This window comes from Rana temporaria, chromosome 8, assembly GCF_905171775.1.
Source record: "Rana temporaria chromosome 8, aRanTem1.1, whole genome shotgun sequence".
Classification (NCBI taxonomy): Eukaryota; Metazoa; Chordata; class Amphibia; order Anura; family Ranidae; genus Rana; species Rana temporaria.
Genome location: NC_053496.1, coordinates 33194098 through 33221014, shown reverse-complemented (window position 1 = coordinate 33221014; position 26917 = coordinate 33194098). Strand labels below are relative to the sequence as shown.

Below are 26917 nucleotides of genomic sequence, written 5' to 3'. Positions count from 1 at the left end.
CGACGGCTGTTCCGTCATCCATACCTTTGCATGGCTTGCGCCTCCTATGTGGTGGAATAACTTTACGCCGGACGTAAGCCTTACGTAAACGGCGTATACTACTGCGACGGGCACAAGTACGTTCGTGAATCGGCGTATCTCGGTCATTTGCATATTCAACGCGTAAATCAATGGAAGCGCCCCTTGCGGCCAGCGTAAATATGCGCCCAGGCTCCGACGGCGTAGGAAACTTACGTCGGTCGGATGAAGCCAAATTTCAGGCGTATCTTGTATTAAGAATCAGGCGCATATATACGACGGCGCATCCGTGAACTTACGCGGCGTATCAGTAGATACGTCGGCGTAAGTCTTTCTGAATCCGGGCCTATCTGCCTACACCTCAAAAATGGAAAAAAAATATCCTCCTCTGCTCCCACCCCCTGGGTCCCTCTGTTAACCTGATGGGGCCCAGGGAAATGTAATTTAACCCCCCGGTAATCAAGTAGATACAGTTTAGGCAGAAATTACCAATAAAGCCCAGGACCCCCCTGCTTATCTGATGGGGCCTGGGCACAGTACAACAGGACCAGTTGTACTGCCTTATTAGCAGCCCTGCCTGCGTCCCAATGGCTCCCACCAGTTCTGTGCTGATGGCACTGCTGAACATCTCCCAGTGTAGAAAGGAAATAAGCATTATGTGTCTTTCATCTGCTGCTGTATCTGTTTCTGGTATTGGAGCATTTTCACGAGTACTCGGCATCTGCACAGATACTGATACTGGTATCGGTGTAACCCTATAATCTGTTTATCGATCTTAGTTGGAGGTGCCTGTAGGGGTGAGTGATACAATATTCCTACTTTTTCTTCCTTCTGGATGGTAAGGGGTATAACCCCTGTCAGGTTCTTTGCCATCTGTGTCCCATTGGGGAGATTTCCCTTTACTCCCTGTCACATAGACTAAACATCCCTCCAAAGTGAGGGAATCCCTGGTGGTCCCTGTCCCCATTGGAAGATCCCCCCCCCCTATTCCTGTTTTGGTGCCAACCTGAAATTTGGGACTTTTTTCAAATCCACTTTTGGTGATAATGGTCACAATGACAAGTAAAGAGGTTGAATCTCTCTAATGCCGCGTAACACATGATCGGAATTTACGATGGAAAAACTCAGATGGGAGCTTTCCATCGGATATTCCGACCGTGTGTATGCCCAATCAGACTTTTTCCGTCTGAATTTCCGACGACTTTAGCTAGAGAGCAGGTTCTCTATTTTTCCGTCGGAAATTCCAACGTAGTTTTGCACGGTCAAAGATCCGTACGCGGCATAAGGGGCACAGACAGCAATACAAACCTGACAGGTGTTCTAATCCCTCTCCACTCTAACCAAAACTAAAAAAAAAAGTCTTCAGTTATACATGAAGGTCACTGCAAAGGACAGGCGGGGGGGGGGGGGGGGGGCACATTTTTCTCGTGGAGGAAATTACATTTAAACGCCATATATGGAAAGGTTTCATTATGGTTAAAGCTGTGGAAAAAATGTGACTTCCTCAGGAGCTATCTCTATCCAACTCTAAAAAAAAAAAAAAAGTCAGATGTGGTTTTAAATGACCAAATATACCTGGTTATTAAAATGTATGAGAAAAAACACATTCGATTGTTGATTCAAGAAGTATCTGGGGGGATCAGGAAGGATTTTTTCCCCCTGCTAGAGCAAATTAATAAGGATTTTCTGGACTTTGCAAGTGTAGCATTACCCCCATTGGAGCTGCTGGATTGTTGGGCGGTGTGTTACCTCGTGGCTCCTCTGAATTCTCTAGGGGGCGAGTGATGCATGTGTGCATGAACAGAAGTAAAGGAATGTCCACGACAGGTGCTCTTTATTACCCAGCCGGGTAAAAATAATAAAACTTGTGGTGAGAAAAGTAAAGTTGAAAGGAGGAAGGACAGCAGATTCAGGCGTAATGATAGGAAACAGTCCTGCTTCCAAACGTAACACTTCTCTGCGCCACCACCGCCGGAGTGGGTTCAGTGTACCCGGACAGGCCTCTCTAACCGACCTGGCAGCCGGAGTATCACTCGGACAATTATAGGAATAAGTCTCTGCCACAGACCCTCCTTGGTGAACTTGAACTTGGGAGAAAGTCTCTGCCACAGACCCCTCTCAAAGAGCCTCAGAAGATCCCTCTGCCACAGGTCCCCTCTGGGTAGAATTCTTGGAGATATGCCTCCTTGGCTGAGTTACGTCTGGATCTCCTTCAACTTGTCACCCAGGCACCGACTGACAGGTGATCAATCCCTCGGTGTCTGGCTACCTGGTTTCGTCCAAGCCCTATTGGACCCCCAGCCTCTCAATGGCGCTCCTCAGACTGACTCGCCAGCGAACAGCACACAGCTTGGGATCTTCAAAAGAGGGAACCCAGTCGCTCACTAGATCCTCATCGATGGTTCAGATGCTCCGGGCCAACATGGTCCCAGAACCAGGAACACCGCGTGGCACGCACGTTCCGGCCAGGAAGGCCATAGCGCCGGGGCGCTGTGATGTGGCCACCCTAAAGGTGGGTGCCACACTGGATGAAGAAGACCCAGAAACAATGGCGTCTGTCCCAAAAATACCTCTCCCCAGCATGCACAGCGAAGAAAAACCCTCCTGATTGGCTAGAGCACCCAAACCTCGACTCCATTGCTGCCACCTGCAGTACCGGATTGGTAAAACACCCAAATACTGCAGAATGACTCACAGCACAGCCAAGCTGAGACAGAGGCCTTATTCTAAAACCTAATAATCGGTATCAGAGTCTACAGTAACTATACTGTGATCTATACTTAAATTTGACTAGCACCAGTACTATAAAGTACATAGGCCCCACACAAGTTCTTTTAATAGTCTCCTTTGCGATCGGTGGCGGCGCCCACAACAGCTCATAACTAAGTTTTGCATGGGGCGAGATCCAAACCTCAGAACGGAGGAGCGTTCTTGTGAAGTTATTTTCGGAGAAATCATCTCTATGACAATGTGTCAGATCACAACAGCAGCACCGGAGGAAAAAAATAAAAAAGATAATAATAGTCATAAATGCGACACTTCCATCTCTCTTCTGTGGGAAAGTTCTTCCAGCCTGCTGCTCGGGTAAATACCATGTATTACCGCCCCCCTGCGCCATCCTGCGCTTGGTGTGTGTGCGTTCTCGTCTGCGCAGCGCGGCGAGACTAACAAACCCCTCAATACGCCTTTCTAACAGATGTCAGCCCGGCGGAAGTCTATCGTTGTCTGTCTGCGATGACACAATCGTTGTCTGAACAGGAGGTGAGCCTGTTTACTCTCCGGTGCTGCGAGGACACACGCCGTTCCGGCCGGAGATGGCGGAAAACACGGCACCCCCCACCAGCCACCGGGGACAATGTGTCACGCAACGATCTTCTCTGAAAAAAATGTAAATCCGGAACTCTTTGCAGAATAAAAAATGACAATTATGATACAGCCTGCCAGTACCATTAAAGCGGTATTAAACCCAAATGAAAATATTTATTATATTGCAGCTTACCAGTTCTTAGATGTGATGGCTGCATTCTTTTTTTTTTTTTCGTCTTTCTTTCTTTTATTTTCATCTGGCGATCCAGCCAGTAAGTCTGTATGTGGGTATACTGTGTGCTTACATCAGCTCATGCACATACATGGGTGCAAATCCCTAAACACGTAGGCCCGGATTCACGTAGCACTTACGCCGACGTATCTCGAGATACGCCGCGTAAGTGTAAATGAGCGCCATCGTATCTATGCGCCGTGCCCATAGAACTAGATACGCCTGAAATTAGGCTTCATCCGACCGACGTAAGTTTCCTACGCCGTCGTATCGTGGGCGCATATTTACGCTGGCTGCAAGGGGCGCTTTTATTGATTTACGATTTGAATATGCAAATGAGGGAGATACGCCGATTCACGAACGCACTTGCGCCCGGCGCATTAATATACGCGGTTTACGTAAGTCGTACGTCCGGCGTAAAGTTAAGCCTCATAAAGCAGGTGTAAGTCATGTTAAGGTATGGACCAGGGAACAGCCGTCGTATTTTACGTTGTTTACGTAGTAGTACGTGAATAGGGCTGGGCGTAGGTTACGTTCACATCGTAGGCAGTGATTCGACGTATCTTAGGGAGTATTTCCGACGTGATTCTGAGCATGCGCACTGGGATGCGTCCACGGGACGGCGCATGCGCCGTTCATTCGGCCCATCATTTGCATGGGGTCACGCTTCATTTAAATGGATCACACCCACTTCCACCTACTTTGAATTAGGCCGGCTTACGCCTACGAATTTACGTTACGCCGGCGCAACGTTGAGAGCAAGTGCTTTGTGAATACTGTGCTCGCCGCTCTGCGCTACGTCGGCGTAGCGTATATTCTATACGCTACGCCGGCATAACTATGCGCCGAGGTACGTGAATACGGGCCTTGGGATTTATTCCCATCCATGTACAAATTTTCGTATGTTGGACAGCTTGGTCTGTATGTACATGTGGGGGGAAATATAAATAAATGTATGTGATTTTTTTTTTATTTATATCAGGTAGGTGACAACTGTCCTGAGGTTGCTGGGACAGTCCGCCATCTTGGCCCTCTATCCTGCCAGTGATGTGTCTGTGTCCCGGGATCACAGCATCAGCGTTATTATAGCCACAGCATATAAAAAGGCAATAATTGCAGAGTTCCAATCTGCAAAGGGTTCTGGTTCTGGGTGGGACCAACCCTTAAAGCGGGATTCCACCCGCAAATTTTTATTTTTAAAAGTCAGCAGCTACTAACAGTGTAGCTGCTGACTTTTAATAAGGACACTTACCTGTCCTACTTGCCCGCGCTGATGGCCCCCCCGATGCCGATCCCACGAACGATGCAGGTCCCGAGCCGCCATTCACACTAGGGGAAACAGGCAGTAAAGCCTTACGGCTTCACTGCCCATTTCCTACTGCGCATGCGCGAGTCTCTCGCCGACTTGTGAATGGGCGGCTGCTCTCTGAGAACACACACAGTTCCCAGAAAGCAGCGCGCCCCATTCACTAGGAGAAGCTGAAGAAGAAGACAGACCGCGGCTACGGAAGAGGCAGATTACGAACTTCCGCATAGCAACAGGTATTTCGGGTGAGTATAAATTTTTTTTTTTTTCAAATTTTTTTTTTCAATTTTATTTATGATTTTTGGGCAAATGTTGTTTCCCTGGGTGGAACTCCACTTTAAAGTGGGATTGATTTGGGCGCACCTACCTGCAAAGTGGGTGGACATAATGCAGACTGTGGGTGGGTTTACCTGGGTCCCTGGATCCGGGACCATATTGTTGATGAGTAAGCAGGTATCCATTTTTTTTTTAGAAATTGTCTACACTGGAGGGGGGATGGGGGGGGGGGGGGGTTATCAGACTAGAAGATGCGTTTGCAGATGAGGTGCTATAACTTGTGACGATCATCTTTCATTAATCTTTCATCATTTTTGAGCTTCTTGATAGAATGATCCCCTTTGGATAATGGGTGTGGGCAGCTGACCATGCATGTTACATTCTTAGGGCACATTTACACATTCCATTGCAGTGTGTTAATGTATGCGCCGCGCCTTAACACGTGTTATGTTGCACCTAACCACTTGCCTACTGAGCACTTTTATCCCCTTCCTGCCCAGGCCAATTTTCAGCTTTCAGTGCTGTCACACTTTAGATTACAATGTAATACTGTACCCAAATGACATTTTTATAATTTGTTCACACTAATAAGGCTGCATTGATAGGTGGCACTGATAAGGTGGCACTGGTGCGCAGTGATGAGACGCCACTGGTGGGCACTGATGAGGCGGTACTGATGAGGCAGCACTAATGAGGCTTCACTGATAGGCAGTACTTAGAGGCGACACTGATGGCCACTGATAGGCAGCACTTGTATGCGGCACTGGTATGCGGTGGCACTGATAGGTGACACTGATGAGGAGCCACTGAATGGCAGCACTGTTGGGTACTGATTGGCAGCACTGGTGACTACTGATTGGCAGCACTGGTATGCGGTGGCACTGATAGGTGACACTGATGAGGAGCCACTGAATGGCAGCACTGGTGGGTACTGATTGGCAGCACTGGTGGCTACTAATTGGCAGCACTGGAGGGCACTGTTTATCAGTGTCCTGGTTATCAGTGCCAATGTCCCCTTAACAAAAGTCGGTTATCAGCTCTCTCCTCTCCTCATGCTCTCAGCGTAAGGAAAGAAAAGCCAATAACCGGCATGTGTTGACATCTGTGATCAGCTGTCCTTGGACACAGCTGATCACGTGGTAAAGGGCCGCTGTGATTGGATAAAGGAAACCCATTTTTTTATGAAGGGGCCACCAACACTCCCCAACAGGTAGTGCAACATAACACACAGTATGTGAGTCGGGCCCCGTTCACTCCAGGTCGTAGCTGAAACTTGGGCAGAAATACGTGTTTCTGCACGCCTTTCTACCAATTCTCGAGAAACACACTAGAACACACAATACGCTTGCAGTGCCTTTATTTTTTAATGGCACACATTACACGCTTGGCTCATGTTTAAAATTTGGTGCATGAGCTTCTTTATAGCGTTTATGAAACAAATGACTAGTGCCTCTCTAAAAACAAGCTAAAAAAAAGTGCAAAAAAAAAAACCCATCCTAAAAACGTGCCGTGGTAGAGTCAGTCAAGTGTGCAGGGGGCCTTAACTTTGTCACAGAAAGTGTTTTAGTGGCAGGATCACTAAGCGAAATAAGAAAACAAATGCAGCCACCACACCAGAGGACCAGAAATCTGAACTGTTCTACTGTTGTTCTTTATTCTCTTGTGATTTCGGTATAGCTCTTCTCCATGGTGACCTTTTCAGCGCAATCTTTACACAGAGAACTCTTTGCCCCCGTCAGCTTCTTCCTCTCCAGATGCTGCCGAGTCTCCTAATTCACATTACAGATGATTCAGTAGATAATTCCATTAATTATTGTTGTGTTCCGGAGGTCTGGATCAGAGGACTGGATTTCTCCTGCATTGTGTGACAATCATTTGCCACTGTTACCTTTGCCCTTGCATGCTGATCATCGCCTCGAGGGATTTATATAGATAATTGGAAACACACACATAACCCCCATACACCTCCGGGGCAATTATCCTTGTGGTTTGGTCTTTATCCTCCTTCCTCTACCTGGTGATGTGTAGGTATTCATCACGTCACTGGCTGCATTCTGCTTCCAAGTGTTTCGCTAAGCCAATATTTCTCAACCTGGGTTCTTTGGAATCTTTGGGTTCTACCAGTTGTTCCAAGAGGTTCCATCTCTGTCCACTCAAATAATGAACCATTGACACAGTGGGGTGGATTCAGGTACAAATTGCGCCCTCTTACGGAGGCGCAGCGTACCGTTTCAACGCTGCGCCTCCGTAAATTACCTGCGCTACACTTCATTCATGAAGCAGTAGCTACGTAATTTGCGCGGGTGCTCCTTAAAACTGCCCGGCGTAAGGGCGCGTAATTTAAATGATCCCGTAGGGGGCGTGGATCATTTAAATTAGGCGCGTTCCCGCGCCGAACGTAGTGCGCATGCTCCGTCGGGAAACTTTCCCGACGTGCATTGCGGCAAATGACGTCGCAAGGACTTCATTTGCTTCAGCGTGAACCTAAATGGCGTCCAGCACCATTCACGATTCACTTACGCAAACGACGTAATTTTCAAACATCGCGACGTGGGAACGACGGGTATACTAAGCATTGGCTGCCCCTGCTAATAGCAGGAGCAGCCTTACGCGCAACCCGACGAACGTAAACGACGTAAAATGCGTACGTAGGGCACGCGTACGGTTGTGAATCGGCGTTAGTATGCAATTTGCATACTCTACGCTGACCACTACGGGAACGCCACCTAGCGGCCATCGTAAGAATGCAGCCTACGATACGACAGCATAAGAGCCTTATGCCAGTCATATCTTAGGGTGCAGTCGGCGTAACAAGCTTTCTGAATACGCCGGCGCAACTAAGCAATTCCGCTGCGTAACTATGGTTACGCAGACGCAATTGCTTACTGAATCCACCCCAGTGATCTTTCGAGTAGAGGGGGAATTCTTTACACTGACCACCAATGTAAGAAGCATTCTTCCTACTAATCACCAATAGAAGAAATATACTTTGCAAAAACCACTAATGTAAGGAGAATTCTTCCAAATGAGCACCAATAGAAGACATAGAAGAAATCTTCTTCCCAATGACCGCCAATAGAAAAAGTATTGTCAGTGGCGGTTCGTCCATAGGGGGCGCTGGAGTGCCGCCCCCTCTGGCTCTCGCACCGCCACTGATAAATAACATAGATTCATGCATTGCATGAATCTATGTTATTCTTGCCGGCCGCTGGTCTATTCAGATGGCCGGACATTGAGCGCCGGCCACCTGAATAACGGCAGCTGGTTGGCTGTGCGGAATGCCTATCAGAGCCAGCAGCTCTGATAGGCTTTCCGAGTACAGTCCTCAGCCTTCCGGATGCTTATCCAGGGAACGTACGGGGGGTACGTTCCTTGGATAAGACTGACAGGCGTCTCAGCCAATCAGGTTCACCGGTTCTGGTTATCGGTAACCTGATTGGCTGAAGCGTCATTGTGGGCGGGAGAAGACATTGAGGGACGTGGAAGGACTAGGAGGATGGCTGACTTCCAGAAAGGTAAGTGCCGGGCGGGGGGGGGCATTTTACAGGGCACAGCGGCGACAATGGGCACAGTGGTGACAATGGGCACAGTGGGGACAATGGGCACAGTGGTGACAATGGGCACAGTGGGGACAATTGGCACAGTGGGGACAATGGGCACAGTGGCGGCAATTAAAGGGCACAGTGACATCAATGGGCACAGTGGCGACAATGGGCACAGTGGCGACAATTAAAGGGCACAGTGGTGACAATTGGCACAGGGCCGACAATTGATGGGCACAGTGGCTGCATTTGATGGCATGGCACAGTGGTGATAATTGATGGCACAGTGGCTGCGTTTGATGGCATGGCACAGTGGTGCGAATTGATGGCACAGTGGCTGCGCTTGATGGCATGGCACAGTGGTGACAATTGATAGCACAGTGGCTGCATTTGATGGGCACAGTGAGGCAGCCGCCACTGGTGTAGAACCAAAAGAGAGGACTGGAGAGACACGCCTGAGAGGACTGGCAGATGGACAAGTGACATCATCATGTAAGCGAATGGGACCGGTGCGTCTTCGTTCGCCGTTTCAGGTCCGAATTCAGCCTGAATTTTTGGCTGATCTCTGACCTGAAATGGACCAAAAGACGCAGAGGACTCCTGTGCAAATCGCACCGGATCCGCTGTGTGAACCAGCTCCTTAGAGAGCCCGTCACAATCTCCTGCTCTGCAAATTGGATGCAGAGAAACCCACATCCAATTCGCACCAGTGTGAAACCAACCTAAAATAAATTTACTAAGACTGAAGCACACAGAATCTGGTGCAGTTCTGCATAGTAACCAATCAGCTTCCAGGTTTTATTGTCAAAGCGTAACCACTTAACGACTAGTGCACGACTATTTACGTATACACAATGGCTCCTGTGGGCAGATGGACGTACTTATAGGTCCCCTTTAAGATGCGGCATTGTGGGCGCGCGCGCGCCCGCCGGCGAGCTTCGTGAGTCTGACCGCAGGTACCCGCGGACTCGATGTCCACAGGGATACCCGCGATCGTCTCACAGAGAGGAAGAAAGGTACTCGCCGATACCGAATACCGATATTTTTCTTTAAATGTGTCCCCAAATGCAGCCATGTCCCCCCACAAATGCAGCCATGTCCCCCACAGATGCAGCCATGTCCCCCCACAGATGCAGCCATGTCCCCCCACAGATGCAGCCATGTCCCCCCACAGATGCAGCCATGTCCCCCCCATATATGCAGCCATTTTCCCCCCATATGCAGCCATGTCCCCCCATATGCAGCCATGTCCCCCCATATCCAGCCATGTCCCCCCCATATCCAGCCATGTCCCCCCATATCCAGCCATGTCCCCCCCATATGCAGCATGTCCCCCCCATATGCAGCATGTCCCCCCCCCATATGCAGCATGTCCCCCCCCATATCCAGCCATGTCCCCCCATATGCAGCCATGCCCCCCCATATGCAGCCATGTCCCCCCCATATGCAGCATGTCCCCCCCCTATATCCAGCCATGTCCCCCCATATGCAGCCATGCCCCCCCCCCATATCCAGCCATGTCCCCCTTACCGTACATGCTGCCGCGCCGCCGCTTGGTTAATACGGGCGGGGAACATTACAGCTTTCATTTTAATAGCTGTAGTCTTTCGCGCCGCGCTGCGTATAGACACTCCCCCTTGCTCGGGATTGGACAGTTCATCCGAGCAAGGGGAAGTGTCTATACGCTGCGCGGCGGGAAACACTACAGCTATTCAAATAAAAGCTGTAATGTTCCCCGCCCGTATTAACCAAGCGGCGGTGGCAGCGGGGATGCGGCGTAGCGGCGGGATGCGGCGTAGTGGTGGCGGGGGGGGGGGTGCAAGTATTCTACTAGTATCGGTATCGGGACAACCCTAATATTTATTATAGTTAAAAATATAGCTTTTTTTCAAAATGATTGCTCTATTCTTGTTTATAGCGCAAAAAATTAAAACCGCAGAGGTGATCAAATACCACCAAAAGAAAGCTCTATTTGTGGGAAAAAAAGGACGTTAATTTTGTTTGGGAGCCACGTCGCACGACCGCGCAATTGTCGGTTAATTGAACAAGCTGAAGTTGGAAGCTGATTGGTTAATATGCAGAGCTGCACCAGATTCTGAGTGCTCCAGTTTTAGTAAATCTCCCCCATTGGTTTACGTTGTTTCCTTTTCCTCTTCACTTTCACAGCAGCTGAAGGTGGCAAATTCTTTCCTGTATGGATTTTGGGTCAAACACTCGATTTTGAGGCTCTTCCAGCTCACAGGGTCCAGATCTCCTCTATTACTCTCCATATGAATATGTTCTGTCTCTAAAACCCGCAGACGCTGCAGTCTGCAATCTGTTCTCCTTTCTGCTGCTTCCCTGGGAAATGCCGCCAAGCTTCTTTTTTGAGTGATTTTCGCTGGAAATGCAGAGTGGACGGGCGGCGAGAGACGCAAAACATGACATTTCAATTACCCTGATCTGCAGAAAATGTATGGCAGCGATCAGCCGGCGGGTGTCACTGATCCCCACTGCTGATGAAGGTGCGCCTCGCCTGGCTCCTGCACGGGAGCGATCTGTCAGCCATATGGGACGATTGTTTTCTATTCACGTGGCAGGACCAACAATATGGATCACATTACCGTCATCTGCTAATCATATGGTGACATGGGGACACCGGCAATGAGTCAAAATAATAATAAGCGTGCCGAGCAATCACAGCTACTGCCGACTACTCCAGATACAGGGTGGGAATGGGGGAAATACAGAATTTCCATTATTTCATTTTGGTCAAAATTGCAAGATTTTTAAGCAAAAGAAACTATCCTAAATACACAAAAAATACACATCCTATGCATAAAAAAAAAAGAAAAAAGGAAAGTGTTACTAAACCCAGCAGCCTGCAGTCACTATATCTGGTCTCCCACCATATACAGAACATGGAAATGCAATTATTTTAGTAAATATAGACTGCTAAATACCTTTTCACATCAGGAGTCTATAGCAGTCTTGGGACTTCTATCAGTGTCTGGTTAAAGCTTGTAGGAGAAGTTTTCATTCTCCTCTCTGACTGTCTTAGTTATGAGGCAGCATCAGAGGCGGCTCTTTAATTAAGCAAATTAGGCAGTCGCCTAAGGCCTCACACACACAGGGGCCTCGTGGACGCCTAACTTACCCAATGCATTACACCAGTTTTGAGGGACAGGGGACATTAACACTGATGTGCTCAGGCAGCGTTAGGAGCCCTGACTGAGGAGCGGGGCTGCCAGTGTCCCTGACAACCAGTAAATATCAGTGACACCACCCCTTATGAATGAATGAATGAAAAACTTATATAGCGCGGCACATGCGAACTGAATCGCCTCTTATGACATCAATGACCCAGCATGCCCTCAGTCAATGACATCACAAGGGGGGCAGGTTCACCAGATGACACCACTGGGTGGCCCCCGTCCCCATGTTATTAAAGAGCAGGATCTGGGGGCCACCTTGTTAAAGGGGACTTCCAGATTCTGATAAGCCCCCTGCTCGCAGACCCCCCACAACCACCGGCCAGATTTGTGGGAAAGAGGCCCATGTCAAGTTTTGCCTAAGGTCTCACAAAGCCTAGAGCCGCCTCTGGGCAGCATGATCCCTGACCCTCTGTCTGGAGAGTGTGGACAGTACTGATTGGCCCTGTGTTGATCACATGCACCCTCCTAGAAAAAAAACTCCCGCCCCAGTGTGAAAGAGGCCTTAGACATGCAATTCGAACAAAGCATATCCTTCTATAGTGTGTACTTGTCTCAATCCAGAGCACCAAGTGTAATTTCTGCTGCCTCCTTCCTCTGCTATCAGCATGAGTTGCTTCTGATAAGTTTTCCTGACACCAACTGAAAAATGGTGACAGGGAAGGGACAGGCTCAGCTCTGTTTCTGTGATGCTGTGTGAAGGGGGGGGGGGGGTGTTCCTTCCCTCCAATCAGCTCTCAGAGCTCTCCTGACTGAGTTCTGCAGAGTGTAACTTCAGCTCTCCGCCCCTTTTTTCTGACAGCTCAGACAAGCTTTATAAGTGTTGGACTTGATTTGCAGTAAAGAAAAGAAAACTGCAGATAAACAGGTACAACTTATGTAGAAGGATTTGTTTTATCTCTGTGTATCATCTAAAGCCACTTGATTAGGTACATGTCCACTGGACAGGTGAGTATCTAAATCCAGGACAACATTGCATGACAGGTAACCAAAAATGAATGCGTCTCCCTGACCCCCCCTGTAGAGGAGCAGAGGCCGTTGGGTACCTGCAGATGTAGTTGGTCTTGCAGGTCTCTTGCAGGTTCAGGCAGTTCTGCTTCTCCCTCTCCTCGTAGGCGCAGGCCGGGACGATGGTCTGTCTCCTCCGCTCTGAGCAGGCCGTGTCCTTGCAGGAACAGAACAGCATGCCGTAGCTGTGTTTGGCGGGCACCTTATCGAAGAACTGGCGCAGGGCCTTGTGGCACTTCCTGCGGTTGCAGACCTCGTTGGATATGCTGTTGGTGCAGGGCGTTATATAGGCCGAGCGGTACTTCTTACAGGTGTCGTCCAGGTTGCAGGCCTTCGCGGCGTCCAGGCAGTCATTCCCCTTGGAGATGAGCGGCTCTGCGAAAAAAAGAGAAGACAGGAATTATTCAATGGAGATCCTGACAGGGCGACCACTAAAGAGAACCTGTATGAGGAAGCAATGGCTGAAGACAGTGGCAGCTGGTGCTCCAAATTTTTGGGGCGGCGCAAACAAACAAAAAAAAACAAAAAACAATTGCAGCCTCACAGTGCCCATCATACACAGCTACTGTGCCCATCAATTGCAGTCACTGTGCCCATCAAAGGCAGCAACTGTGCCCATCATACACCGCTACTGTGCCAATCAATTGCAGCCACTGTGCCATGCCATCAATTGTCGCCACTGTGCCATCAATTGTCGCCACTGTGCCATGCCATCAAACGCAGCCACTGTGCCAATCAACTCACCACTGTGTAATGCCATTACACGCAGCCACTGTGACCATCAATTGTCACCACTGTGCCCATCAATTGTCACCACTGTGCCCATCAATTGTTGTCACCACTGTGCCCATCAATTGTTGTCACCATTGTGACCATGAATTGTTGTCACCACTGTGCCCATCAATTGTTGTCACCACTGTGCCCATCAATTGTTGTCACCACTGTGCCCATCAATTGTTGTCACCACTGTGCCCATCAATTGTAGTCGCCACTGTGCCCATCAATTGTAGTCGCCACTGTGCCCATCAATTGTACTCGCCACTGTGCCCATCAATTGTACTCGCCACTGTCCCCTGTAAAACGCCCCCTCCCCATTTCAGCCCGGCACTTACCTTTTTGCGGTCAGCCACCCTGCTTCCACCGTCCCTCGATGTCTTCTCCCGCCCTCGATGACGTTTCAGCCAATCAGGTTACCAGGTTACCAGAACCGGTGAACCTGATTGGCTGAGACGCCTGTCAGTCTTATACAAGGAGCGCATCCCTAGTGCGTTCCTTGTATAAGCTTCCGGGACCCGAGGGCTGTACTCGGAAAAGCCTATCAGAGCCGTTGGCTCTGATAGGCACTTCCTAACAGCCAACCAGCTGCCGTTATTCAGATGGCCGGACATGAGCGCCGACCATCTGAATAGAACAGCGGCAGCGGCGATAATAACATAGATTTGTGCAATGCATGAATCTATGTTATTAGAGTCAGTGGCTGTGAGAGCCAGAGGGGGCGGCGCTCCAGCGCCCTCTATGGACGAACCGCCACTGGCTGAAGATGAACATAGCCTAGAGCGGTGATGGAAAACCTTGGCACCCCAGATGTTTTGGAACTATGTTTCCCATGATGCTCATGCACTCTACAGTGTAGTTGAGCATCATGGGAAAAGTAGTTCCAAAACATCTGGGATGCCAAGGTTTGCCATCACTGGCCTAGAGTGGGTGGGATCCGGTGCCCGATTGTACCCCTTTGGAAGGAAAATCCACCACCGTGGCTTGAGTGTTTTGGAGAAATTGCTTTTGCTGCATATTTGCGCACCATTCACATTCACCAATCACATTAGGCGTCACACGTACAGTGGAGCCTTGGTTTGCGAGTAACGCGGTTAACAAGCGGTTTGAATAACGAGCAACTTTTTTTTTTAATTCAGACTCGGTTTGCGAGTGCTGTCTCACAATACGAGCAGAAATACTCAGTCAACTCAGTCTCAGGAAAATCCAACAACAATTGTCCGATGGAGCATACAAACGGTTGGATTTTCCGACAAAACCCTGCCATCACCATTTGTTGTCAGAAAATCCGATCGGGTGTACAAGGCTTAAAGCGGAGTTCCACCCAAAAGTGGAACTTGCGCTTAATCCACTCCTCGCACCCTTACATGCCACATTTGGCATGTAATTTTTTTGGGGGGGGAAGTGGGGGCTTCAGGAGGAGTGGGACTCCCTGTCCCAATTCCCCCTAAAGCCTAATCGCCTTTTGGCAGCCCCTCCCTGTAGGCAATCGCCTGGGACACGTGACAGGTCCCAGGCGATCGCCTGTCCAATAAACTGTCACGGCCGAGTGCCCACACTTAGAATGAAGACGCCGGCCGGAGAGGTGGGGAGAGGAGCGGATCCCCGGCCGGCGCGTCGCTGGAACGTGGAGCAGGTGAGTGTATGTTTATTAAAAGCCAGCAGATACACTTAAAAATGACTGGAACACCCTTTTAACAAATACAAATTTAGCCGAAGTTACGAATAACCCGAAATAACAGATGCCGTATCTAAACGAATGAAACACAATGAATAATAAACAGGGAAATGCCTTGTTTACACAGGCATCCACCCGTTCTGCAGCTCGGTGACCCGATCGCGGGACATCGAGTCTGCGTGTCCCGCGGGCACGGTCACGGAGCTCGCGGCAGATACAGGCGTGTCTGCACGGCGTGAAATTCAAAGAGACGTGTATATACGTTGCTTTGCGCAGCCGTGCCATTCTGCCGACGTATAAGTGCGTGAGCCGGTCGGCAAGCGGTTAAAGTGTTTGTAAACCTTCGATTTAATTTCAGCTGATTTCAAACTGGCATTTCAGTCCGATTTCGGGGGGAAATTTGACAGACATCTGTGCGGGTATCCGTGGGGGTATCCCAGTGCGCATGCTCGAAATAAAACCGGAACAAGCCAATGCTTACGACGGTGACGTCATTCTACGCAAATCCCTATTCGTGAATGACTTACGCAAGCGACGTAAAAAATTCAAAATGCGAGGCGGGAACGACGGTCATACTTAACATTGAGTACGCCACCATATAGCAGGGGTAACTATACGCCGGAAAAAGCCGAACGCAAACGACGTAAAAAAAATGCGCCGGCCGGACGTACATTTGTTTATCGCTGTAACTAGCTAATTTGCATACTCGACGCGGATTTCGACGGAAACGCCACCTAGCGACCGCCGAAAAATTGCACCTAAGATTCGACGGCGTACTAAGACTTACGCCTGTGGGATCGATCCCAGATGCCGTCGTATCTTGTTTTGTGGATACAAAACAAAGATACGATGCGGGAACTTTGAAATTACGCGGCGTATCAATAGATACGCCGGCGTAATTCTTTTGTGGCCCAAACTATTCAAAGTGACATGAAGCATGGACAAATACAGAATCACGCCTGCATAGATGTCGATGTTTCTGGAGGTGTCTTTGAAAAGTAGCCTATCCCCCCGGTGTCTGGCTGAGAGGAACAGTCAAATACAATCACTGTACAGCTGTACTGGGCTGGGAGCAGAGGCTGTATAATATGAATATATAAAATCATATAAAATAATTGAGGATTCGTCTTGTCAGTTCCTTTTCCCAACCGCTGATCTCTCCCTAATTTTCTGCTGTTTCCCGCTAAGCAGCGCCTTCATTAAAGCCTCATTTTGAGTAATTAGCTGATTACGTGTGCCAGCAAAGAAAATGACATGCAAGTGGTTTGGAGAGCTCTTGTGGACCTTGGGAAATAATTGACGGGTGATTCGGTGGGAGTACTTATTTCCTGCATGCAGTTCTAAGTGTACCTGTCTCGCTCGCTCTGTAGCCACATTGTATGCTGAAGAAACTTTTTAATAATATTCTGTTATAAGCTCCTTTGGAGCGGATACATCTTGGTTCTACTCACTAAGGCCCAGATTCACGTAGAATCGCGGCGGCGTAACGTATCGTAGATACATTACACTGCCGCAAGTTTTGATCGCAAGTGCCTGATTCTCAAAGCACTTGCACGAAAACTTATGCTGGCGGCCTCCGGCGTAAGCCCGCGTAATTCAAAGGGGCGTGTGCCATTTAAATTAGGCGCACTCCTGCGCCGGACCTACTGCGCATGCTCCCCGCCGTGCTTTGCGCGAAGTGACGTCATTTTTTCGAACGGCGACGTGCGTAGCGTACTTTCGTATTCCCGGACGTCTTACGCAAGTACAAAAAATTTTCACATTTCGACGCGGGAACGACGGCCATACCTTATACAGCACATACGTGGGCTGTGTAAAGTTAGGGCAGCAAAAAAAAAAATGAATCCGTCACATAGTTAGGAAGACCCTAAAACAGACATACGAAGGCGTATCAGGAGATACGCCTCGTCGTATCTCTTTTGTGAATCTGGGCCTAAATTACTGCTTCTGCTGGGCCTGTGACAGGTGCTCTTTGAAGACAATTCTCAGGTGTTCTTTGCCAATTTTCCCTTTGAGAGCCTTATCGTAATTGGCCTGAAAATTCTTTCCGCTGAGAGTTTATGTTATGAATTTTTGCGAGATTTTCACCATCCGCAGTGTTCTCCAGAGTAATGATGAGCCGAAAGACGCTGGGATTTATTTGGCAAACATGAATAAAATTTGGGTGCCAAATCAAAATCCTATTGAGGTCAATGGGAGCCAAATGTTTAAAAACAGTAATGGCCATCCATTGACTAGGCTACTAAGCAAGGGATTGCCAAACAAAGGGCATGGGGAGGATCAGCACTGCCCTGGGGGACACAAGGGCTACCGTGTTGAGGAGGACAACGGCCTCTTTCCTACAACCCTGGCCCAGTGGTTGTAAGGGTTTGCGGGTAGTGGGGCTTATTTGAATTTGGAAGCCCCCTTTGACAATAAGGGGGCACCAAGATACCTGCCCCCCCCCCCCCATATCTATGAGTAAGGGATACATAGTACTCATTCACAAAAAAAGGGAACTGTAAATAAAGGTAGGCATAGAGGTTGATTTACTACGACTGTAGAGTGTAAAATCTGGTGCAGCTGTGACCCCAGACCATTTACTTGTCTTACTCCAGGAGGACTCCACCTACTAACTGGACCTTCTCCAGAATGACTCCAGCCATTTACTTGTCTTCCTCCAGGAAGGCCACTTGGACCTACTGCAGAAGGACCCCGGACCATTTACTTGTCTTACTCCAGGAGGACCCCAGTTACTAACTGGACCTTCTCCAGAAGGACCCCCGCCCCGGCCATTTATTTGTGTTCCTGCAGGGTGATCCCAGCCACCAACTGGACCTTCTGCAGAAGAACTTCCAACCATTAACTTGTCTTCCTCCGGGAGGACCCCAGCCACTAACTGGTCCTTCTCCAGAAGAACTTCCAACCATTAACTTGTCTTCCTCCAGGAGGACCCCAGTCACTAACTGGTCCTTCTCCAGAAGGACCCATGTCATTTGATTGTCTTCCTCCAGGAGGACCCCAGCCACTAACTGGACCTTCTCCAGAAGGACCCCCGGCCATTTACTTGTCTTCCTGCAGAAGGACCACAGCCATTAACTGGACCTTCTGCAAAGAACTTCCAACCATTAACTTGTCTTCCTCCATGAGGACCCCAGTCACTAACTGGTCCTTCTCCAGAAGGACCCATGTCATTTGATTGTCTTTCTCCAGGAGGACCCCAGCCACTAAATTAACCTTCTCCAGAAGGACCCCCAGTCATTTACTTGTCTTCCTCCAGGGTGACCCCAGCCACTAACTCTTCAGCAGAAGAACCCCTGGCCATTTACTTGTCTTTCTCTTGGAGGACCCAACCAGTAACTGGACCTTCTCCAGGAGGACCCAAGCAATTTACTGGTCTAGTCTATTCCATCCATTTACTAATTTCCAACACTTCTTGTCCTTTCCTGTTTTTAATGATTTATATTTAGAAACTCCTTGTAATCTTCTTTGAATCAATTATTATGAACAGACTTCATGGAAAAAAAAAACTTCCTCTAAAAACTCTCAGGAGTCCTGTTATAGAACCGGTGGATCACAGGCCATCTATCAATCTTAGGAAGAAATATTCATTTATCACAAACTAAAAGTATTTATCTTGACACGGTGAGCTCAGGGCCATCATGCCCGTTCTCATTTATCACGACTGACGGTCATTACATCACAGTTTAATGCACTTTCTGGAAAGCTGACCTCGGCGCGGACATTTCACGCCCTGACACCTGACAAATGGTGGTCTGGACAGGACGTGTGTCATTGTCCCACAGGAGAGGGAAGGAGCATTTGTGAGTAAAGAACGTCTACTAAATTCTAAAAAACACAATTACTTACGTCCGACATAAGAACTGTATTTAATGCCTCACAGCCAAATTTAAAGGGAGGCTAGAACCTTTTTTCCAGTTCTGCACATAATGGCCCGTATACGTGATCCGAAAATCGTACGAAAAATTACGCTTTTGAAGCGGTATGATAATCTGAGCGTTAGTACACAGCTTTCGATAGCCGATCATGACAGTTTATCCGATCGGACAAGCACGAAAAAAAATTCAGTAAATGAGTACAGTTGCTGTTTAAAAATACATCCCTTCCGAATTTTTATTCTGTCATATGAGAATTTTCATCAATTTCTACTTGCGATTAGCAAGCGAAAAAGTCAGATGATCTGCTGTCTAATTTTCGGATCGTGTGTATGGGCCGCTAATGTGATTAGCCTTAAAGCGGTAGTAAACCCGCTGTCTTTTTTTAAACCTGAAAAGCAAAAGCCATAATGAGCTAGTATGCACCGCATACTAGCTCATTATGAAATACTTACCTCGGAACGAGGTGAGAGGAACTTACCTGGTCCACGCCGAGGGAGATGTCATCTTTCCTCGGCGTGTCTTCCGGGTATCGCCGCTCCAGCGCTGTGATTGGCTAGAACGGCAGCTGCCGGGCCTTTAGCCGAGGATCTCCGCTGCGCATGCGCCGCTGCAGTCAGCGGCGCATTGCGGGGGCAATATCTCCTAAACCGTACAGGTTTAGGAGATATTCTTTATACCTACAGGTAAGCCTTATTATAGGCTTACCTGTAGGTTAAAGTGGTAGTACAGAGTATACTACCACTTTAATAGAAAAGGATCACTAAAGAGATTTTTTTTTTTTTTTTTAAATAACAAGCATGTTATACTTACCTCCACTGTGCAGCTCGTTTTGCAGAGTGGCCCCGAACCTGGTCTCCTGGGGTCCCTCGGTGGCTGTCTCGGCACCATCCCCCCGCAAGAACTTTCCACCTTTCATGCTCTCTCTCTCACATGGTGGAAAGTTCTATCGGGCACGCTCCCGTGATACAGCCGGCAGCTATAGCCGCTCACTGTATCACTCAGCCCCACCCCCAGGCGCGCCGCGTCATTGGATATGATTGACAGCAGCGCGAGCCAATGGCTGCGCTGCTTTCAATCAACCAATGAATGAGCTGAGAAGCCGACCAAGAAGCCTGCGCATTCACGGCACAGGACTTTCGAAGGGTCATGTAAGTAAATGGCCAATGGCTGCACTGCTTTCAATCAACCAATGAATGAGCTGAGAAGCCTGCGCTTTCACGGCGTAGGACTTTCGAAGGGTCAGGCAAGTAAATGGGGGCTTGGGGGGGGGGGGCGCTAATGCTGAGATGTTTTTTCACCTTAATGCATAGAATGCATTAAAGTGAAAAAACATGTACCTTTACAACTCCTTTAAGAAATTATGGCAACACACATACCAATCCTCAGTTTTTTATTTCTGAAAAATAGTTTTATGTATACATTATTCTAATTTTACTTCACCAACTGAGGCCCGGATTCACGTAGAATCGAGTATCTTTGTGCGGGCGTAACGTATCCTATTTACGTTACGCCTCCGCAACTTTGACAGGCAAGTGCCGTATTCTCAAACCAAAGTTGCGGCGGCGTAGCGTAAATAGGCCGGCGTAAGCCCGCCTAATTCAAATGTGGAAGATGTGGGCGTGTGTTATGTAAATTTAATGCGACCGCACGTTAATGACGCTTTTTACCAAAGTATCCCAGTGCGCATGCTCCAAATTGACCCGCAAGAAGCCAATGCTTTCGACGTGAACGTAAATGACGCCCAGCCCTATTCGCGAACGACTTACGCAAACGACGTAAACCGTGAAAAATTTGTCGCTGGCCCGATGTCCATACTTAACATTGGTATGCCGCATGTACGCCTCATATAGCAGGGGTAACTTTACGCCGGAAAAAGCCCAACGTAAACAGCGTATCTGTACTGCGTCGGCCGGGCGTACGTTCGTGAATTTGCGTATCTAGCTGATTTACATATTTCTAGGCGTAAATCAGTGTACACGCCCCTAGCGGCCAGCGTAAATATGCAGTTAAGATACGACGGCGTAAGAGACTTACGCTGGTCGGATCTAATACAAATCTATGCGTAACTGATTCTAAGAATCAGGCGCATAGATACGACGGCTCGGACTCATGCCGCGTACACACCATCGTTTTCTGCGATGGAAAAATGCGACGCTTTATGTGCTTTAAAAAAACGTCATTTTTCAAACTTCAATTTGAACAACGGCGTAGCATACACACCATCGCTTTTTCACAACGCTCTAGCACAGCGCAGTTCCGTCAATCACGCACGACGTCACTATAAAGGGTCGTTTCCATGCGGAAGACGGCCTCTTTTGCTGATATCGTGTTGCTGCGTGTTAGTAAAAGTTTGGTGAGATACGATTCGTGATTTTCAGTGACTGTGCTTTAAATTTCGTTTTCTTGTCTATAAGCTGAAAAACACCTTAACGAATGTGCTGATTCCATTCTGAACAGTCGTTTTACATGAATGAGCGCTGCCGTCTCCTAACTTGCTTCTGAGCATGCGCGGGCTTAAATCGACGTTTTTACGTACACACGGTCAATGTTTAGAACACAGAAAACGACGTCGGCCAAAAACGACACATAAAATTGAAGCATGCTTCAATTTTTTTCTGTCGTTTTTTAGAAGACATAAAACGACGTTTTTGCCCACACACGGTCAATTAAATTGACGTTTTTGAAAATGACGTTTTTTTCCATCGCAGAAAACGATGGTGTGTACGCGGCATCAGAGTTACGGCGGCGTATCTGGAGATATGCCGGAGTAACTTGTACGAGAATCCGGGCCTTAGACTATTGTGTTCTGATCCATCACATATTATTCAGATTAAAAAAACATTGAACTAAAGGCTGTAATGTAACAAATTACATAAAAAGCCAAGGGGGGTGAATACTTTTGCAAGGCACTGTAGATCCATACTCAAAATATATGCCAAATAAAGCAGACTTGTTGGACTATTTGGTCTTCTGTTGCCTCCAATCTTCGATGTTTCAAGAATTGGTGCAAAAAACACCATTATATCCCCAGAAACGATGACAAAGAAAATGTCATTTATTTAATTAGTTTATTTATATAACATAAATGTTTCCTCCACCTTTTCCCATAGTCATTGAAGATTACACAACGTTGTCTTAATATGCTACAAATGAAATCCCATTTCCTAACATCATAAACAATCTCATTTCGCTGATTATATTACCAAATAGCCTTCTAGGGGCTAAATGAGAGGTGCAGTGCAGCATTGAAAACACATTTAATGTCCAATTGTGATAGCAGAAGTCCTATTAATGTATTTCATAAAGAACCACGGAGTGCGCCTCATATCAGCGCACGAAACACGTCATACGTCAGCAATTGTTGGAATGCAAACTGCCATATGAAAACCAAACAGGTGAAGAACATCAATCACTCCACTGGTGTTGGTGAAATCTGTTGTAGATAAAAATGTTCCTAATGCCGCGTACACACGATAATTTTTCGGGTTCTAAAAAATGACGTTTTTTGTTTTTTAATATCATTAACCACTTCAGACCCACGCTATAGCCAAATGACGGCTACAGCGCAGACCTGAAAATCCAACTGGACGTCAATTGACGTCCGCACCTTTGCGCGTTCCCCGCGCGCGCTCCAGAGCGCGCATCGGGGAAACTCTGTGTTGGCTGTGTCCCTTGGACAGAGCCAATTACAGATCGCCACGAACGGCCAATCAGAGTGGCCGTTTGCGATGCGATCTGTGCGGCCAATGAGTGATGATCTCATATGTAAACATTTGAGATCATCTCTCATTGCCGTTTTACACAGAGACAGCGTCCTGTCTCTGGAGAGGAGACCGATCTGTGTCTCTTGTACATAGGGACACAGATCGGTCACCCCCCCTCCACCTACAGTTATAACACAATGCAGGGAATACATTTAACCCCTTCCTCACCCCCTAGTGTTAACCCCTTCAATGCCAGTCACATTTATACAGTAATTAGTGTATATTTATAGCACTGATCGCAGTATAAATGTGAATGGTGCCAAAAAAGTGTCCGATGTGTCCGCCATAATGTCGCAGTCCCAATAAAAATCGCAGATCGCCGCCATTTCTAGTAAAAAAATAATAATAAAAAAAAATTCTGTCCCCTATTTTGTAGGCGCTATAATTTTTGCGCAAACCAGTTGCTTATTGCGATTTTTTTTTTTTTTTTACCAAAAATATGTAGAAGAATACGTATCGGCCTAATCTAAGAAAAAAAATTAGTTTTTTTTTTAAATTGGGATATTTATTATAGCAACAAGTAAAAATATTGTATTTTTTTCAAAATTGTCGCACTTTTTTGTTTATAGCATAAAAAATAAAAACCGCACAGGCGATCAAATACTACCAAAAGAAAGCTCTACTTGTGGGGAAAAAAGGACGTCAATTTTGTTTGGGAGCCACGTCGCACGGCCGCGCAATTGTTAGTTAAAGCGACGCAGTGCCGAAAGCTGAAATTTCACCTGGGCAGGAGGGGGGTATGTGTGCCCAGTAAGCAAGTGGTTAAAAACGATTGTGTGTGGGCTTCACATCATTTTTTGGGTTCTGAAAAACGACCAAAAAAACATTTTGCACCAATCAATGGGCTGTCCCATACTGGGATGAAAGGTGCTCTGACTTTTTCACATTATTGTTTCACCATTTGACTTTATTACCTGGAGTGACGCTTTATACAGTTAAAATGAACGAATCTGCTTGGTATGGACAATATGGGATTTTATTCTTTAAAGTGAGTACAAAATTATTTTGAATTGTCTGTATCTGAATGGAGAACATTCTGGGCCGGATTCAGGTAGGGCGGCTTACTTTTGAGGCGGCGTAGTGTATCGCAGATATACGCTACACCGCCGTAAGTCAAGAGGCAAGTGCTGTATTCACAAAGCACTTGCCTCCTAAGTTACGGCGGCGTATTGTGAATGGGCCGGCGTAAGCGCGCCTAATTCAAATGAGGATGAGGGGGGCGTTTTTTATGTAAATGACTCGTGACCCGACGTGATTGATGTTTTTTACGAACGGCGCATTCGCCGTCCGTGGACATATCCCAGTGTGCATTGCTCCAAAGTACGCCGCAAGGACGTATTGGTTTTCGACGTGAATGTAAATTACGTCCAGCCCTATTCACGGACGACTTACGCAAACAACGTAAATGTTTCTAATTTTCAACGCGGGAACGACGGCCATACTTAACATTGACTAGGCCATCTATTTGTTCGACTAACTGTACGCCGGAAAACGCCTTTTGTAAACGGCGTATCTTTACTGCGACGGGCAAGCGTACGTTCGTGAATCGGCGTATATCGCTGATTTACGCTTTCTATGCGTAAATCAGCGTTCACGCCCCTAGCGGCCGGTGGAACTAGACAGCTAAGACACGACGGCGCAGGCAGTCGTATCTTAGCTAGGTTTAAGTGTATCTCAGTTTGAGAATACACTTAAACATACGGCGGCTTAGATTCAGAGTTACGACGGCGTATCTACTGATACGCCGGCGTAACTCTTTGTGAATCTGGCTATATGTGTACAATAAGGGGTTACTGAGACCATCTACACCCCCTGCGTGTGAGAGATAACCATCATGCTCTTCCAATTATAAGAATAGTTATTATTATTATTACATTAGTCTTATGGCTCATTATTTAATTTCCTGTTACTGTGGAGGAGTAATGCAGGCAATACCCATAATGCTCTGCTTCTGTCTATGTCTGTGTGTGAAATCACCAGTCACATATAATGTAATATCCAGTGACCCTGGAGCAGTGCAGAGTATTTCAGGAGAGGAGAGTTAGATAGAGGAAGGTGCAGAGTCCTCCAGCACAGCACTTATCAAATGCAGCCTCACCAGCGCCCATCAATGGAGTCTACCAGCGCTTATCAAATGCAGCCTCACCAGCGCCCATCAATGGAGTCTACCAGCGCTTATCAAATGCAGCCTCACCAGCGCCAATCAATGCAGTCTACCAGTACCCATCAAATGCAGCCTCACCAGTGCCCATTAATGAATGTTTGCTTGCTTCCATTCATTCAGGAGTCGGGACACAGACACAGTTCTCCGCCACCACTGTCTCTCTGACACTATGTGCGAACCGAGTAACGGCTGCCTGCTGATGCTGAGACTTAGTTGCTTTCCTGCAGAGAGAAGAGAGTAGGAACTCCAGTGGCCGGGTGCCCTAGGCAGCAGGGTGCCCTAGGCGGCTGCCTAGTTTGCCTAGTGGTAGCACCGACCATGATAATAAGTCACAGCAGTATGAACTATGGCTTATAAAGGGCCCCCTGTGATGGGGGGTAAAGGGCTCCGGGATCAGTGGGAAGGCCCCTGGGCAGGGCCGTCTTAATAGCATCATGGGCCCCTGGGAAAAGTAATGATCTGGGGCCCCTACAATGGAGACAGTGCATGTAAACAGAAATCAAGTAGGTAGAAGGTAGGGGATATCTAGGGTGTAGAGGGGTCAGAGTGCTGGGGGATAACTGGGATGTAGAGGGGCAGCCTGGGCTGCCCCAATTTCGGGGCAGCCCGGGCTCAAGGACCAGCTGCTTTGGGGAAAGGGCTGGGGCCCCCGGGCAGTGCCCAGGTGTGCCCTGTCATTAAGACAGCCCTGCCCCTGGGACCAGAGAAAAGGGCCCCAGTATTGATGGAAAGGGTCCTGGCGGTCAGGGGGGCTCTTCATAGTTTCTTGCACCAGGACCCAGTTCTAGTTACGCCTCTAGATTTCAGAAAAAGGGGGAACCCCCATCCTCCTCAGTATACCTCCAGTAGAGGATGTTGGGAATAGTTTTCTCTTTGGAAGCCCAAGTCGTTGTCTTCCGCTGATGAAAGTGATTGGAATAAAGAGTAAATCTGAGGCTCAGGAAAGTAAAAGTCTCTGGCTGGAGGTCAGCGGGATATCGATAATGGACCACAAAGTGTCTCCTCCCCCCTCCTCCGCGGCAGAGCGCGCCTTCTCTCTTCTATCCTCCATTACTCCATAATGAATTCTCTGCACTCATTGGGAGCTCCTCAGTGCATTAAGCAGCGTTGGCGCTCCCGGGAGGGGAGATCCGTGCGGAGGGAGGATCAGCATTACACAAAGCTTCTTGTTAATATTTCAAATGAAAAGCTTTCATGTCAGAAACATCACACGCCGCGCTCCTAATCGCGGCCTTTATAGTCCGCATGTGACGCCCAGAGAGAAGACGCGAGCAAAGAGCGGCGGAGCGCCTCGCTGACGGCAGACCTTGAGAGTTCACCATATATTTAAAATTAAAATAATGTTTACAAATCCGTTACAATGTTACGTTTCCGGTCAAGCTGCCAATGCTGACCTCTTTATATACCAGTTCTGTGGTCGTCATCCCCATCCTTGGGTCATGACTTACCGTTACTGGGCCAGAGTACGTTTTCAGTTCAGGAGTTCCTGCATGCTCTCTCCTAAATCAGGGCTCTCCAAATCATGGCCCGAGGGCCACACCTGGCTCACTACAAGATTTTATACAACACACAGCTAGGGTCAGTGGTGTGTCTTCAATGGGCACAGGTTGGGGATTAAGGTGCCTATGGTGTCTGCTTCTGATATAAGGGGGGCCCTGATGTAAGGGGTGACTCTGTTGTAAGGAAGAATCTGATATAAGGGGGACTCTGGTCGGGACCCTGATGTAAAGGGTAACTCTGATGTAAGGAGGACTCAGATGGGGGCCCTGATGTAAGGGGG

At 48.0% G+C, this 26917-nt stretch overlaps 1 protein-coding gene across 2 annotated transcripts in view; it reads right to left on the bottom strand.

Annotated features, from left to right (window-relative positions):
- The window catches only part of GFRA1 (GDNF family receptor alpha 1), a 213485-nt gene that overhangs the window by 51060 nt on the left and 135508 nt on the right, over nt 1-26917 (bottom strand). For both annotated transcript variants that reach the window (XM_040361534.1, XM_040361532.1), the window contains exon 4: nt 12918-13254. In XM_040361534.1, coding sequence (XP_040217468.1) covers nt 12918-13254 — 337 coding nt within the window. The remainder of the gene's footprint in view (nt 1-12917; nt 13255-26917) is intronic.